The sequence below is a fragment of the Podarcis vaucheri genome, assembly GCF_965113315.1.
Source record: "Podarcis vaucheri genome assembly, chromosome: 18".
NCBI lineage: Eukaryota > Metazoa > Chordata > Lepidosauria > Squamata > Lacertidae > Podarcis > Podarcis vaucheri.
In genome coordinates this window covers 8,790,565-8,805,741 of record NC_138756.1, presented here as the reverse complement: position 1 = coordinate 8,805,741, position 15,177 = coordinate 8,790,565, and the positions used below count along the sequence as shown (strand labels likewise).

The window sequence follows — 15,177 nt, the reverse complement described above, 5'->3', positions numbered from 1 at the left end:
GGTATTCCTGTTCCGGCACTCTTATCTTGGGGTAAGAAGGTCGCCAACTCTCCTGGCGCTGTTCCCGGACTAGGTCTGTGCGTCAGAGTGTGGTCGGATGTAAGATAAGACCCAGACGTGGCATCCCTGCTCCACTGGAACAGCCAAGGCCACTCATTGCTGTCATGGACTGATAAGGGAGAGGGTTTTGAGCACTTGTTTATACAGCTTGGTTTTCTGTTTATACACTGATTCACGCTCAAGCTTCCTGAGCTTGAAAAGCTCAAGTTAATGCATTTTAGAAATGCTCCCTTGGAGGAGGAAAATGGGGATTTTGGGTCAGTTTCAAACTGACTGCACAGAAACCCATTCCTTCATTTTCGGTTCCTAAATGGAGCCTCCATGGGCAGGGGCAGTTTAGCTTTGCCTGGCAGAACCCCCCCCCCAAACATGAACCCGACAGGCGTCCATCAGTGTTTTAAAGAAGCCAGCCACTTCGAACCCTTCATCTTCCCGTTTCGTTGCATCGTTTTTTGGTTCAGTTTTGATTTTGCATTTTCTCTCTCTGTGTGTGTCTCTCTCCCCCTCTGTCCGTCTGTCGGCCCTCCGCCTTCCTCAGCTCCTGCTCATCTTTTCCCTCTTCCAAAGCCTCGTGCGTCAGCTCAGAGACGCCCTCCTTCCCACCGTCATTCTCCAATTCCACCTCTGCCTCATCTCCTTTAAGGGTCTCCTGAGCTTCTGTTGGCAGCTGGCTGTCTCCAAAGTAGGAGCGCTGGGCTGGGGTCTTGGGGGGAGCGGAAAAGGCAGAGGGATGGAGTGGGGAGCCTGGGAGAAAGACCTGATTTTTTATCTCATATTGGTTGGCCTGTGCTGTTACGGGAACGTGCCTAGGGCCCAAGGGTCAAGGGTCGTGCCGTTCGAGACCCCGACAACGTCTCGCACGAGGGAGACATGGGCACCCACTCCCCTATCTAGGAGGCAGCTTACAGCTCGCTCCCAAAGGCGGCAGCAATGCTCCCAAACCTGGACGGTTTGGAGGGAGTAAAGGTAAAGGGACCCCGGGCCATTAGGTCCATTCGTGGACGACTCTGGGGTTGTGGCGCTCATCTTGCTTTATTGGCCGAGGGAGCCTGCGTACAGCTTCCGGGTCATGTGGCCAGCAGGACTGAGCCACTTCTGGCGAACCAGAGCAGTGCACGGAAACGCCGTTTACCTTCCCGCCGGAGCGGTACCTATTTATCTACTTGCACTTTGAGGTGCTTTCGAACTGCTAGGTTGGCAGGAGCAGGGACCGAGCAACGGGAGCTCACCCCGTCATTGCGGGGATTTGAACCGCTGACCTTCTGATCGGCAAGCCCTAGGCTCTGTGGTTTAACCCACAGCGCCACCCGCATCCCTTCTTGGAGGGAGTCAATATCTCCAAATAGTCGCAAGGTATCACGAGCGAGGAGAGAGAGGATGTTTGTGCGTTCCCTTCCTGATTTTAGGGTTCACATTGGGAGGATGGCGTTGGTTCATTTGGTTGGATTTAGGTAGGCCCAACTCAGCTGCCTAGGGGCTCTGCTTACGGTTCCTAAATAGAGCCCCCATGGACATGGCCAGTCTACCTTAGAACAGGAGTGGGAGAAGGCTGTAGCGCTCATATCCTGGTTCACCAGGAGGCTGGACTTATTGGGCCCCCTCTGGCCCAGCTCAGCTGCCTCGTGGCTCTTCTCGTTATTCCTAAATAGAGCCTCCATGGACATGGCCAGTCTACCTTAGAACAGGAGTGGGAGAAGGCTGTAGCATTCTAGGGACTTCCCTTTGGGGGGGGGATCTGCTTGGCTGCTTATGAAGACAGGAGTCTAGGCTTGGTGGGCCTCCTTGGGCTTGGCCCAGTTCCCGCTGCAAGGCTCCTATTAAGTTAAAATCGTAGCGTTGGAAAGGACCCCCTGGGGGTCGTCAAATCCACACACCCCTGCAGTGCAGGAATTTCAGCTCAAGCATCCGGGTCAGGTGGCCACCCAAGGAAGGACGTTCTCAAGGTTGTCCTTTCCCTGACCAGCCTCCTTCTTCTCACGTCCCTCCCAACAGATGCTGGCGACTCTCCTCATCACCCGCCAGTTTCTGCAGAACGTGAAGGAGGTCTCCCAGCCGCACCTCTACAGCAAATTCAAGCGCGGGGATCTGAGCGCGCAGAACTTCCGAGAGGCGGCACAGACTATTCTGCGCCTGCTGGCCCAGAAGTGTGCCCCGGCCAGGCCCCACGGAGCCCATCACCGGGGCCCCCGGCACGGCGGGGACCCCCCAGCCGGCCACGGCCCGGAGGCGGCCGAGGGTCCGGAGGGGGCTCCCCGCGGGGAGAAGAAATGTCTCAACGGCGGCTGCGGCGTCCCTGAGGAGGAGGATGAGGAGAGGAAGGACTCAGACTCGGAGGACGAGAGCATCATCGACTGCGGGCTGAAGTTGAAGAAGGTGAGCTTCATAGAGAAGGCTGACCGCAAGGCCGGCGACCCAGGTCTGGAGGAAGGGGCCAGCTTCCTGGAGGAAGGCAGCCCCACCATGGTGGAGAAAGGCATGGACCCGGCCTCCGTCTTCGAGCTGTGCGAGGACGACGACGAGAGCGACGGGGCCTCCGGGAGCCCCCTGCGGGGAGCGCCGGAAGCCAAGGAGCCGGCCGTGACCATGAGGGCCCGGAGGCCACGGGGCGCCAGGAACCCCTTGGAAGAGGGCGAGGAAGGCGAGGAGGGAGAGGAAGGGCGGAAGTCCAGCAGGAGCTCCTGGATCGACCCGCCGGAGGAGGTCTTCGCCGCCCAGCTGGCCCAGGCCGAGGTGGAGAGCTGCATGAAGAAATACGAGGTGAGGCAGCCAACATCCGGGGCAGCGCAGAGGAGGAGGAGGGAAGGAAGGCACATCGGGGTGAAGCACAAGGGGATGGACAGGGCATAACTGTCAAGTGTCCCTTATTTGGCGGGAAGGTCCCTTATCCCATTGCCGTGTCCTCCCGCTGCTGTCCCTTATTGATGATGTCCCTTAAATTTCCCGGGTTTCAAAGGAAGCAGCTCCTCTCCCTCCCTCCCTGCTGGCCAGGGAAGAGGGAGGCTCCAACTGTGTTGCTTGGCTGCCCAGTCCGCCCCCCTCCAGCCTCCTCTCACCAGCCTCGGCCCCCGGGAGCCCCTCCCCGCCGGGACTGAGGAGCCTTGAGAGGAGGGTGAGGGCAACCATAGAGAAAGCAGTTCAGAGAGAGGAGGCAGAGGCAAAGGCGCGGTCAGGTGTTCCAAGGGCTAACCATAGAGGGGGAAAGCGGAGGAAGGATCGTAAGCGCTTCTCCCATAGATTTGTAGTGGTAGGCTAGCATAGATGGTCTGATCTGCGGGTTTACTTCGGGCGCTATTTCCCCCCCCTCCTCCCGCCCCACCTTGATGGAATTGAGAGCTGCAGATGGAGCACGAGAGATACAGAACTGCGGCAGAATCTTCGTAGCTTGGACTTCGTTTTGCACGAAAAGTGGTTGCTGCTTGTAGTTATTTAATTGCAGTGTTTCATCAGCTGGTGTCTTGAGCAGCAACCTCTGGAAACGAAGGGCTAAAAACCGGCGCTGCTCTCCCAAATTATCCAGTCGTTTTTAACTTTGTATTTCAGCTGGTTGACTAAAATCCCTTATTTTGGCTGCTGGCCCCTTATTTTCGAGGCTGCTGGTCCCTTATTTTCAAATCTGTAAGTTGACAGGTATAGGACAGGGAAGTGGCTGGGGAACTCAGGAATGAACGAGAGATAATAATCTGGTAGCCTCAGAGGCAAAAGCAGTGGTCAGCAAACTTTTTCAGCAGGGGGCAGTCTGCGCACGCGCGGGTTGCGATTCGGTGCTTATGTGCAAAGCGCGATTTAGCGCTTATGCACAACCGCAGAAACCCGGAAGTAACCCATTACGGTACTTCTGGGTTTCGGCAGTTCATGACCCGCAAAAACGCACCCTGAAGCGTCTGTAACCCGAGGTATGACTGTATTCTAATATATCCAGCTGCGTCCTCCTTGCACGAGGCCGGTTGAAATGAAGGAGTCATCATGAATGTACTGTATTTTTTGCTCTATAGGACACACTTTTTCCCCTCCAAAAATTAAGGGGAAATGTGTGTGCGTCCTTTGGAGCGAATGCAGGCTCCTTGGCTTCAGCGATAGCAATGCGAAGCCTCCGAAGCACAGAGGGAGCGCTCCCTCCGTGCTCTAGAGGCTACGCGTTGCTTCCGCTAAAGCCTTGAGAGCGAGAGGGGTCGGTGCGCACTGACCCTCTCGCTCTCCAGGCTTCAGGGATAGCTGCCTGAAGCCTCCGGAGCGCAGCGGGAGAGCAAGACTCTCCTGCCTTCAGCGAAAGGAACCTGAAGCCTCCGGAGCGCAGCGGGAACTTGCGCTGCGCTGCGAAGGCTTCAGGGATAGCCACTGCGCTCCGGAGGCTTCGGGTTCCTTTTGCTGAAGCCGGGAGAGCACGACTCTCCTGGCTTCAGCAGAGAGGGAGAGCTGCGCAGCGCCCCTTCAGCGAGGCGGGAGGAGAAATGAAAGGGGCTCCGTTTCTCCTGCCGCTTCGCTGAAGGGGCGCTGAGCAGAGAGGGGGAGAATTTGTTTTTCTGGTTCTCCCCCTCTAAAACAAGGTGCGTCCTATGGTCCTGTGCGTCCTATAGAGTGAAAAATATGGTAATAACATTATTGTTATTCTCTCTTGCACACCAATCCTCTCCCTTTCTCTCTCTCTCTCTCATACACCCCCCCATTTCTCTTTCTCTCCCCCCCCCACGATCCAGGACACTTTCCAAGACTACCAGGAGATGTTCATCCAGTTTGGCTACGTGGTCCTCTTCTCGTCCGCCTTCCCTCTGGCCGCCACATGCGCCCTAATCAACAACATCATTGAGATACGGAGCGATGCCTTCAAGCTCTGCACGGGCCTCCAACGCCCCTTTGGCCAGCGGGTGGAAAGCATCGGGGAGTGGCAGGTAAGGTAAAGGGATCCCTGACCATTAGGTCCAGTCGTGGCCGACTCTGGGGTTGCAGCGCTCATCTCGCTTTACTGGCCAAGGGAGCCGGCGTACAGCTTCCGGATCATGTGGCCAGCAGGACTAAGCCGCTTCTGGCGAACCAGAGCAGCGCATGGAAACGCCGTTTACCTTCCCTCTGGAGTGGTACCTATTTATCTACTTGCACTTGACGTGCTTTCGAACTGCTAAGTTGGCAGGAGCAGGGACCAAGCAACGGGAGCTCACCCCGTCGCGGGGATTCAAACCGCCAACCTTCTGATCGGCAATTCCTAGGCACTGTGGTTTAACCCACAGCGCCAGATGGCCTCTATACCTGGAGGCTCCATTTAACTGTTATAGCCATCCATTAGGGCCTCACCTCACTCCCTGTGACTTTGCATTCACCTGCCGAACCCAAGGCTGTGTCCTGAGGCAGCAGTTTCTGTAAATTTATTCTTCTTCCAAGAAGCAAGTTGTTCGTTCCGTCTGTTCCAAATCTCCAGGCAAGTCCGTTACAACGGATGACCCTGACTTCCAGTATTATTGGTGATTTCTCTCTCCCTCCCTCCCTCTCTCTCTCTCTGTCCCCTTCTTCCACACGGGCCAATGTTTTATAAAACCATTTTTTCTAAAAACGGTGAATTGCTTAGAATTCATGCTTTAACTTCCTTCCAATACTGTTCACGGACCTTGGCCCCGTAGACCTGAAGGAGCGTCTCCACCCCCATCGTCCAGCTCCGAGGGCCTTCTGGCGGTTCCCTCCTTGAGAGAAGTGAGGTTACAGGGAACCAGGCAGAGGGCCTTCTCGGTGGTGGTGCCCTGTGGAACGCCCTCCCACCAGATGCCAAGGAAAAAAACACCTACCTGACTTTTAGAAGACATCTGAAGGCAGCCCTGTTTAGGGAAGTTTTTAATGTCATATGTTTTATCGTGTTTTTAATATCCTGTTGGGAGTCACCCAGAGTGGCTGGGGAGGCCCGGCCAGATGGGCGGGGTATAAATTGAAATAATAACAATAAAAATCCCCACAAACGAAACAGTCCCTGACTTCAGGTTTATAACTCTTACAAAGCCACGACACGAAAGGAAAATGGGTTGGCTGGGAGGAGGAAATAAGCAACCTCAGCAGCAATTTCTTAGCTATATAGCTGTTCTTGTAAAAAATTGCTAGTCTCTTTTAGGAAAATGTCCTTCTTTTCCCCTCCGCAGAAGGTGATGGAAGCCATGGGTGTCCTAGCCATCGTGGTGAACTGCTACTTGATCGGTCAGTGTGGGCAACTTCAACGCCTCTTCCCCTGGCTCAGCCCAGAGGGGGCCATCATATCCGTGGTGGTGCTGGAGGTAACGCCCTTTTCTGCCGTACCCAACTCGGTTCTCCCCCTTCGGACCGCGATCCCAAGCTGAAATACCCCAGTTCCGTAACTGGGAAGCCCCAGGACCGCCCACTAAGATCCGCCTTTCTGCTTGGGCTCCATTTGAGCTAGAACACCAAAGTCGTGGTTTGGTGTTAACCATGGTTTGCTGAGCAAACCACGGGTCAAGCAAAGAAACCAATGGTTTGCTCCTTGTGTGGCTCTTGCCTTTGCACCCCAGCTCAGCGAACATCATGGGTCGGGTTGCCGGACAAACGACCATTCAGCGAGGCCACCGGGTTCTGACATGGCAGCAAACCATAGCTGTCAACCGTCCCTTATTTGGCGGGAAAGTCCCTTATCCCAGCGCTGTGTCCCGCTGCTGTCCCTTATTGATGATGTCCCTTAAATTTCCCGGGTTTCAAAGGAAGCCGCTCCTCTCCCTCCCTCCCTGCCGGCCAGGGAGGAGGGAGGCTCCAACTGTGTTGCTTGGCTGCGTTGCTCACCCAATAAGGAGTCTAAGAACGACTGGGGGGTGGAGCTTGCATGCCCTGTGCCGATCAAATCGCCTTTGCTCAGCGCTTCCCAGCAGAGAGGTGACGGTGGTTTTCCTTGCTGCATCCCTTTGCTGGGTTGCTGCGCTGTGGGAACCACCGCTTGAGGCTTCGTTTGGCTGCTGGCTGAGCTTACTGCCTTTGGCTTGGAGGGGCTCAGAAGTTGAACATACCTGTGCTTATTTTGGCTGCTGATCCCTTATTTTCGAGGCTGCTGGCCCCTTATTTTCAAATCTGTAAGTTGACAGCTATGCAGCAAACCATGGTTCTAAAAAACCATGGTTCGCAAGACTCCAGCAAACCATGGTTTCGCATGGGAAGGTGTTGGAAAGCAAGACAATAGCAGCAATGGCAATGTCTTATGCCCAGGGAGCTGTAGACCTCAGCCCTTCTCACCCCACTGTTTTCTCCCCATAGCATTTTGCCCTCTTGCTCAAGTACGTCATCCAAGTGGCTATCCCGGACATCCCCGGCTGGGTGGCGGAGGAAATGGCAAAACTGGAGTACCAGCGGCGAGAAGCTTTTAAGGTGAGTCTGGCCCAGTCACACGCGGTTACTCAGGAACAAGCTCTGTTGACCCCGGGGATGGCTTTGAACGTGCTGCAAGGGTAAACTCAGAATCCTGACAAACAGAAGTATTGTTTTTGGGGGGCAAGGGGTGAGCGGGTGTGGAGGACTCCCTGGTCCTGAAAGGGGTGACTGTGCCCCTAAAGGACCAGGTGTGCAGCCTGGGAGTCATTCTGGACTCACTGCCGTCCATGGAGGAGCAGGTCAATTCTGTGTCCAGGGCAGCTGTCTACCAGGTCCGTCTGGTACGCAGGATGAGACCCTATCTGCCTGCAGACTGTCTGGCCAGAGTGGCGCATGCTCTGCATTTAGGTTAAACACCTCCCCTCCGAAAAAGAGAAACAACAACAATAATAATAATAATAATAATAATAATAATAATAATAATAATAATATTTTACTATTTATACCCCACCCACTCTGGTGGCTCCCAACAGAATATTAAAAACACAATAAAACATCAAACACTAAAAACTTCCCTAAACAGGACTGCCTTCAGATGTCTTCTAAAAGTCAGATAGTTGTTTATTCCCTTGACATCTGATGGGAGAGCGTTCCTCTAATTGATGCTGTTAATTTTGCCATCGCCGCGAATTCAAGAAATTTGGTTCCGCCTTCTAATCATTCTAGTATCTCACGCGGTTAGAGGGAACTGCTGGGTTGTGGGGGAGGGATTGGAAGGGATTAATTGAAATGGTTAAAGATTGGTTTAGTATTTAAGAGATTAAAATTTCTATAAAGATTCTATATATATATATTTTAATAATATTTATTGAAACACAAAAGTTTTTGAATTACACAAAAAAAACATTACAAAAAAGAGAAAAAACACAAAAACACAAAAAGAAAAAGAGAAAATAAAGCCATCACTTTCAAATTTCCGTTACCTTCTTTCCATGACCTCCTCCTCCTCCCATCTCTTGTATCTTAATTAATAATTGTGACAGCAAATCCTTTCCATAATTCATAATGTTTTATCATTACGTTGCCTTACTCTCCTATCATCTTGTCTTATAACGACAACCTTAGAGCTTAAAACTTTAATCTTTTTTACCAACTTCTCATAACCATTACCCTTTTGCCAAATTCTTTAGACATTTTTACAAGAGCCAAGTAATTTCATCTCAAAATTTCTATAAAGATTCTATAAGTAAATCAGAAAGCGGCAGGAAATATTAAGTAAAGGTATGAGAGAGGAGACCAGTGTAAATGAAAACATGAGACTTACGGTTTTGTTACATATGATTTTATTTTGGAGTTGTTTGTTGTAAAGAATGTATATTAGGTAAAGGTAAAGGGACCCCTGACCATTAGGTCAAGTTGTGGCTGACTCTGGGGTTGCGGCGCTCATCTCGCTTTACTGGCCAAGGGAGCCGGTGTACAGCTTCCGGGTCATGTGGCCAGCATAACTGAGCCGCTTCTGGCAAACCAGAGCAGCGCACGGAAATGCCGTTTACCTTCCCGCCAGAGTGGTACCTATTTATCTACTTGCACTCTGACGTGCTTTCGAACTGCTAGGTGGGCAGGAGCAGGGACCAAGCAACGGGAGCTCACCCCATCATCGCGGGGATTCGAACCGCTGACCTTCCGATCGGCAAGCCCTAGGCTCTGTGGTTTAACCCACAGCGCCACCCTCTTCCCTGAATGTATATTATGTGAATTAAAAACATGAAGCATGACCCTGTGGTCTTCCTTCCTCAGAAACACGAGCGGCAGGCGCAGCACCACTTCCAGCAGCAACAGCGCCGCAAGCGAGAGGAGGAGGAACGCCAGCGCCACGCCGAATATCACGCCCGCAAGGAACGGGAGAGCGGGCGGGAGGAGGGCAAGTCGGACGGAGGGGGCCCCGAGACCGGCCACGAGAAGAGCCAGCCCAAAGGGAAGGGGCCGGGGGGCTCGGGCCACGGCTCGGAGAAGCCCAAAAGGCCTAGCTCCCTTCTGGCCACCAACAACGTCATGAAACTGAAGCAAATCATCCCCTTGCAGGGGAAGTTCTTGTCTGGGGGGGCGGGGGGCGGCGGCAGCACGTCGGGGGCGCGCTCCCCGCAGTCCCCCACCGGCACCGACAACAAGCTGCCCGGCTTCCTCAGCTTCAAGTTCCTCAAATCCCCGGAGACCAAGCGGGAGGCCACCACCGAGAAGGTCCAGTCGCCCACGAAGCCTTTCAACCCAAGCAAACTGTTCAACTTCAGCAAGTCGGAAGGGGGGAACGGCGCAGCCCCTCTTCCACAGCAGCAGCAGCAGCCGCGGCCCGGGACTTCGGCGGACGAGAAACCCGCGGCTCAGAGATCGCACCTCAACGGGCTGGTGGACGATGAGGCCGAGGAGGAAGCGGAGATCCGAACGGCGGCGGAGGACGAGGGTCCGGGGCACAAACTCTAACCGTCCCCCTACCTCCGGGCGAGGGCTGGGGAGAGAGAGAGAGAGAAAGGACAGGGAGGGAGAGAAAGGAGGAATTGGGTCGCCGGTCGGTTCTTCAAGCAGATTTGGGGCAGGCGAGGGGCTTCCAGCGGGTCCACCATTTGGCCATGGTGGTGGCACTTGGGGGAGTCAGGGGAGATTCGATTGGGCAGCTTGCTGAGGTCGCAGCCTGAAAAGGAGAGGTGAAAGGTTGCCCCTTCCCCAAATATCTCTGGTGCTCCGGATGGGTCAAGTTTGGCACCTGGTTTGGGCTATTGCTGGCGGCCGACATGTTTGAGGCACTGTCCAGCTCAGGAACGCCAGAGGCAGAAGAACCTCAAAATGGAGGAGGTGTCTGCAGATTTTTGGGGTGCGATATCCACAGGTTTTTGGGGTGCGGCTGTTGACTGGCAGCACATGGCTTCCTCCCCAACCCCATCAGTTCCCTTATCAGAGCTGTTCCTGCAGTCTTTCTGAAGGGCTTTTTGTTGAATTTCGGAGGAGAGTGCCCCCTTCCACCCCCCCCTTTGGGCAAAAATCTGTGGGGTCTCAGCCAACCCCCTATTTTAGGCTAGAGAAGAGAGCCCACAAACAGTGAGTTTGGGGGAATTCTATGAGGAGAACAAGGTCTGCTTGACTCTCAAGAGTCCTGTCGGATTGTGTCCCCTCCTTCCAGGTAACCCCCCCCTTTGTGTTTTGAGGGGCTGTGGAGCCCCCGCTTCTTAGTCTTGCAGCTACTCTACATCCGTCCTGAAGCAAATTTGGAGAGGATGGAAAACCTCGGCTCAAATTTGCTCCTCAAATCCCTCCGCTCAACATGAGGAATGATGGGTAATGTTAATTCTCGGGTCTGTGTTTCCTTCCCCCACCTCGCTCTAACAGCAAAAAGTATATTGTATTTGGCAAAGTAAATCACTGCCTTAAAACGGAGAGGTTGCACTAAGTACCTCCCCTTTGAAAATCTGGAAAGGGGCAGCCCTCGCAGCGAAATCGTAGCCTCAGCTTTGCCTCACGTTGCGTCAGCCAAATTTTATTCCAATGATTTCCGAACAGGCTGTGTGCAAAACCAGCCATGTCGCTAGTCCTCATCGTAAACGCTTGTGGGCCCTTGAATTAGAGACGAATAATCACCTATTTGAGGGACGCGGGTGGCGCTGTGGGTTAAGCCACAGAGCCTAGGACTTGCCGATCAGAAGGTCGGCGGTTCGAATCCCCGCAATGACGGGGTGAGCTCCCGTTGCTCGGTCCCTGCTCCTGCCAACCTAGCAGTTCGAAAGCACAAAATGCAAGTAGATAAATAGGTACCACTCCGGCGGGAAGTTAAACGGCGTTTCCGTGCGCTGCTCTGGTTCGCCAGAAGCGGCTTAGTCCTGCTGGCCACATGACCCGGAAGCTGTACGCCGGCTCCCTCGGCCAGTAAAGCGAGATGAGCGCCGCAACCCCAGAGTTGGCCACGACTGGACCTAACGGTCAGGGGTCCCTTTACCATTTTTAATCTCCTATTTGCCTCTCACCTCTCCCCGCTGGTAAAATCTGCCCAGTAAAACAGAACAAGCCCCGCCCTTTCCCTTTTTCTGCTTGAAGAACAGAGGTGGAATTTGAAGTACCAGGAAGCGGATGGGAGCAAACGAGACACTGTTTTGAACCAACGTCCATGCATGGTCAACATATCTTGCACTAAACAAAATGAAAACAAGGGGATTATTTTTTGGTTTTGCTTTTCCTGACGGTGCTCGTAAAAAAAGCCGGTGGGGGTGGGGGGGCGAGAAGGGTTGCTTCTGGAAAAATCCATGGTTTTTTATTTATTTTTTTATAATTTTCAGTGGCAGGGAAAACAAAGGCCGAGGAGACATCGCCTCGCCTTTGCAACATGTGAAAGAGACCGGTGCGTGCTTTTTCTCTCTCATAAAAGGACAAAATTATTGCAATAAGGACTTCAGACCGCAGTAGCAGTGCCAAGGGTGGAATTTAAACAGCCCGCCGCTGCTTTTTCTTAATTTGCTGTGTGAATAGGATAGAAGCAGGGAGAGTTTAGGCCAGATTTTTTTTTTTGGGGGGGGGGGAGGGAAATTCACAATTAATTGCAGGTATTCTGCCGTTTTTAATTTGGCGCAAGCTGGAAAATCGGTCACCATAGCTTAGAGAGGTAGTCACAGGTAGAACTTTTAGCCACTTGGGGAAATGGGCAAGGCGTGTGCCTGGCAAGGCTTTGTGTGGGGCTGGTTTCTGCCCCCCCTTCTTTTCCCACAGTCGCGAAACTCTATGTCCTACGGAGGGGAAAACCCCAAGTCCTTTGGGCCAACCGCAGCTGCTTAAAGAGTAGACAGGTCTCCCTGCTACGGCTGTTTCGAAATCGCATCTTTACCGTCACACGCACCGACTCCCAGCTTGCGAAACGCTGCGGTTAGTGCTTCGCTCACCTTAGAATGGATGGAGTTAGGGTCACCTTCCCCCTCCGTCCGTCGCGGGCCCCCCCAAATGGATCACGCCGCAAGCCAAGAGACAGAATCTCAGGTCAGATCCCGAGGAAACGACAACTTTTGTCTCTCCCCCCCCATTCGCCACCTGACTTACGGAGAGTGCCGCTTTGCAGAAAGAGAAAAAGAAATAAGGGAAAGAAATCACCCCGCTCTCCAGATCTCTGTGTTTCCCTCGACTTCGCTGGATTCGACGCACCATTGGCCAATAGTGCAATTCCACACACACACCCCTGCTAAAAAAGCCATTGAAAGCAGTCATGTGCTGCGAGGAACTTAGACATGACGGCCATTTCCGTCGCTGACCCTTTGAGGTGGCAAGGCAAGGAAGAGTGGTACCCACACGTCTACAACTGCAAACCGCTCTCTGAAAAACATCAGCCGTGGCGGACGAAAGAATGGACTGCATTTGCTTATATCGTTCTTCCATGGCGGAAGCGCTATGTTATTATTATTATTTTTTGCAACGGGCGACGAGCTTTTTTCCCTTTCTTTTCGGTAACAGCAATAACGCGACGATAGCAGGTGGGGATTGGTGCTGGCGACCCTTACGGATTTCTTGCAGATTGCCGTATTTTTTGCTCTCTTAAGACTCACTTTCCCCCTCCTAAAAAGTAAGGGGCAATGTGTGTGCGTCTTACGGAGCGAATGCAGGCTGCGCAGCTATCCCAGAAGACAGAACAGCAAGAGGGATTGCTGCTTTCACTGCGCAGCGATCCCTCTTGCTGTTCTGGCTTCTGGGATTCAGAATATTTCTTTTCTTGCTTTCCTCCTCCAAAAACTAGGTGCGTCTTGTGGTCTGTTGCGTCTTATAGAGCGAAAAATACTGTATGCATTAACGCCAGAAAAGGCTTGCGGGGTTCTTGACACCCGCTGCCAAGGCGGTGGGACGAGGGTCCAGCTACGAGTTTGAGGAAGGGTCCATTCGCCAGGTGGACTGCAGGCACCTGAACCCCATCGTTGTGCCCCCTGAGAGCAAGACACAATTTAGCCAAAGTGGGTGAGCTCTTAACCCGCTGTAGAAAAAGCGAGCACTTGCAACAGATTATAGACGCTGTCTTCACATAGCCTTCATTGTAAAAGGTGCTTCGACGGTGGCCCAGAAATTCATCGACTTTCATGTCAGCCTACCAAACCCAACGGGGGGGGGATTTTGGGGTGTGCCTCTCAGAGATCCTTGAAGGTGATAGGGAGGTGGTGGTGAGAATGCAGAGTTCGTAGACCCCCCAAAAAACCCAGCACACCCCCCCACCCATGGCAAAGCCCGAACACAGATCCCTGCGAGCAATTTATAAGAGCACCTGTTTCAATGTCTTACTCTTCCAAGCAATGAACTGTCCAAAAGAATTGGGGGGTGGGGTGGGGTTTGTGGTTGTCGTCGGAGCGGGACAAGAAAAAAGGGGAGTAGTACTATTATTATTTATTAACTTGCTGCGTTTTAATTTATTTTTTGGCGTCTCGGACAAAGGAAGGAAACAAAAGGAAAAAAGCGTTGGGGCGGGTTTTCAATTTCTTTTAAGTTATTTTTTTGTCATATTTTTGTAATATCAGCAGAAATGCAATAAAAAAATAAGATATATTTCAACAAGAGGGGAGCGAGACCCCTGGGGAGGAATTATTGCACGCACCTCGCAAACGATCCCTTCTCCGTAGCTAGAAGAGACACAGGGTCCCTTCTCACAAACTCTTGGATTTAAAAGCAGTTTTAAGAATCAAATGGGAGCATGCAAAAATCACAATTGTGGGGGAAACCGTGAAGCCAACGCCTCAACACAGCTCCATCCTTTTACAGTGGTACCTTGCTTCTCAAACTTAATCCGTTCTGGAAGTCCGTTCCAAAACCAAAGCGTTCCGAAACCAAGGCACGCTTTCCCATAAAAAGTAATGCAAAGTGGATTAATCCGTTCCAGACTCCCTAAAATGGCAGTTTAACATGAATTTTACTATCTAAAGAGACCGTTGATCCATAAAATGAAAGCAATAATCAACGTACAGTGGTACCTCAGGTTACATACCTCAGCTTCAGGTTACAGACTCTGCTAACCCAGAAATAGTGCTTCAGGTTAAGAACTTTGCTTCAGGATGAGAACAGAAATTGTGCTCTGGTGGCGCAGCAGCAGCAGGAGGCCCCATTAGCTAAAGTGGTGCTTCAGGTTAAGAACGGACCTCCGGAACGAATTAAGTACTTAACCCGAGGTACCACTGTACTGTACTATAAAATAAATAAGACAGTATAGTAGATGATTAAAAAAAAATTTTTTTTTCTTACTTGCACCGATGATAGTCATTGTTTAGATGAGGGGCTTTTATCCATTTCCGCAATCGCACAGTCCATCAATCAGTAGCTGAACTGGGTTCCACACAGTCACAAAAACAAATGAACCGAAAAAGCATCCAAAACAAAAGGCAAAATAAATAGCAAAAACAAAAGCACCAAGCTTAATGCATTCCGGAAGTCATGTTTAACTTCCAAAATGTTTGAAAACCAAGGCACAGCTTCTGATTGGTGCAGGCGCCCCGGAAACAATAGCCAATAGCCGCATTAGACGTCCAGCTTCCGAAAAACGTTCGAAAACCGGAACGCTTACTTCCGGGTTTTTTGGCGTTTGGGAACCAAGGTACCACTGTACCAGACACTGGGATCCATCAGTATATCGCGACGTTTAGCTAGCGATGTATCACGATGTCGAAAACCGGGTATCGCCCAGCCCTAATCCTCACGGGCCACTCTTTCCCGCATGACCTCTAAATCTAAGTCCTGGGGGGGGTGTCCCTAACCTGGAGAAGATTTATGGGGTGCCTGGGAGGAAAAGTCCCATTGCACAGCTAAACGTCTAGCGGAACAGTTGGGTTGGATTCC

At 52.2% G+C, this 15,177-nt stretch overlaps 1 protein-coding gene and 1 long non-coding RNA gene across 4 annotated transcripts in view; one reads left to right on the top strand and one right to left on the bottom strand.

Annotated features, from left to right (window-relative positions):
• The window catches only part of ANO8 (anoctamin 8), a 40,544-nt gene extending 29,008 nt beyond the window's left edge, over positions 1-11,536 (top strand). For 2 of the 3 annotated variants that reach the window (XM_082206275.1, XM_082206277.1), the window contains exons 13-18: positions 599-742; positions 2,053-2,817; positions 4,755-4,946; positions 6,177-6,308; positions 7,291-7,401; positions 9,142-11,536. In XM_082206275.1, the coding sequence (XP_082062401.1) occupies positions 599-742; positions 2,053-2,817; positions 4,755-4,946; positions 6,177-6,308; positions 7,291-7,401; positions 9,142-9,822 (2,025 nt within the window). In that variant the 3' untranslated portion in view covers positions 9,823-11,536. The remainder of the gene's footprint in view (positions 1-598; positions 743-2,052; positions 2,818-4,754; positions 4,947-6,176; positions 6,309-7,290; positions 7,402-9,141) is intronic. The other variant, XM_082206276.1, reaches the window with a different exon arrangement.
• Positions 11,537-12,390: 854 nt separating this feature from the next.
• The window catches only part of LOC309523094, a 58,122-nt gene continuing 55,335 nt past the window's right edge, over positions 12,391-15,177 (bottom strand). The window contains exon 2 of the long non-coding RNA XR_014215242.1: positions 12,391-12,909. This is a non-coding gene — a long non-coding RNA (uncharacterized lncRNA). The remainder of the gene's footprint in view (positions 12,910-15,177) is intronic.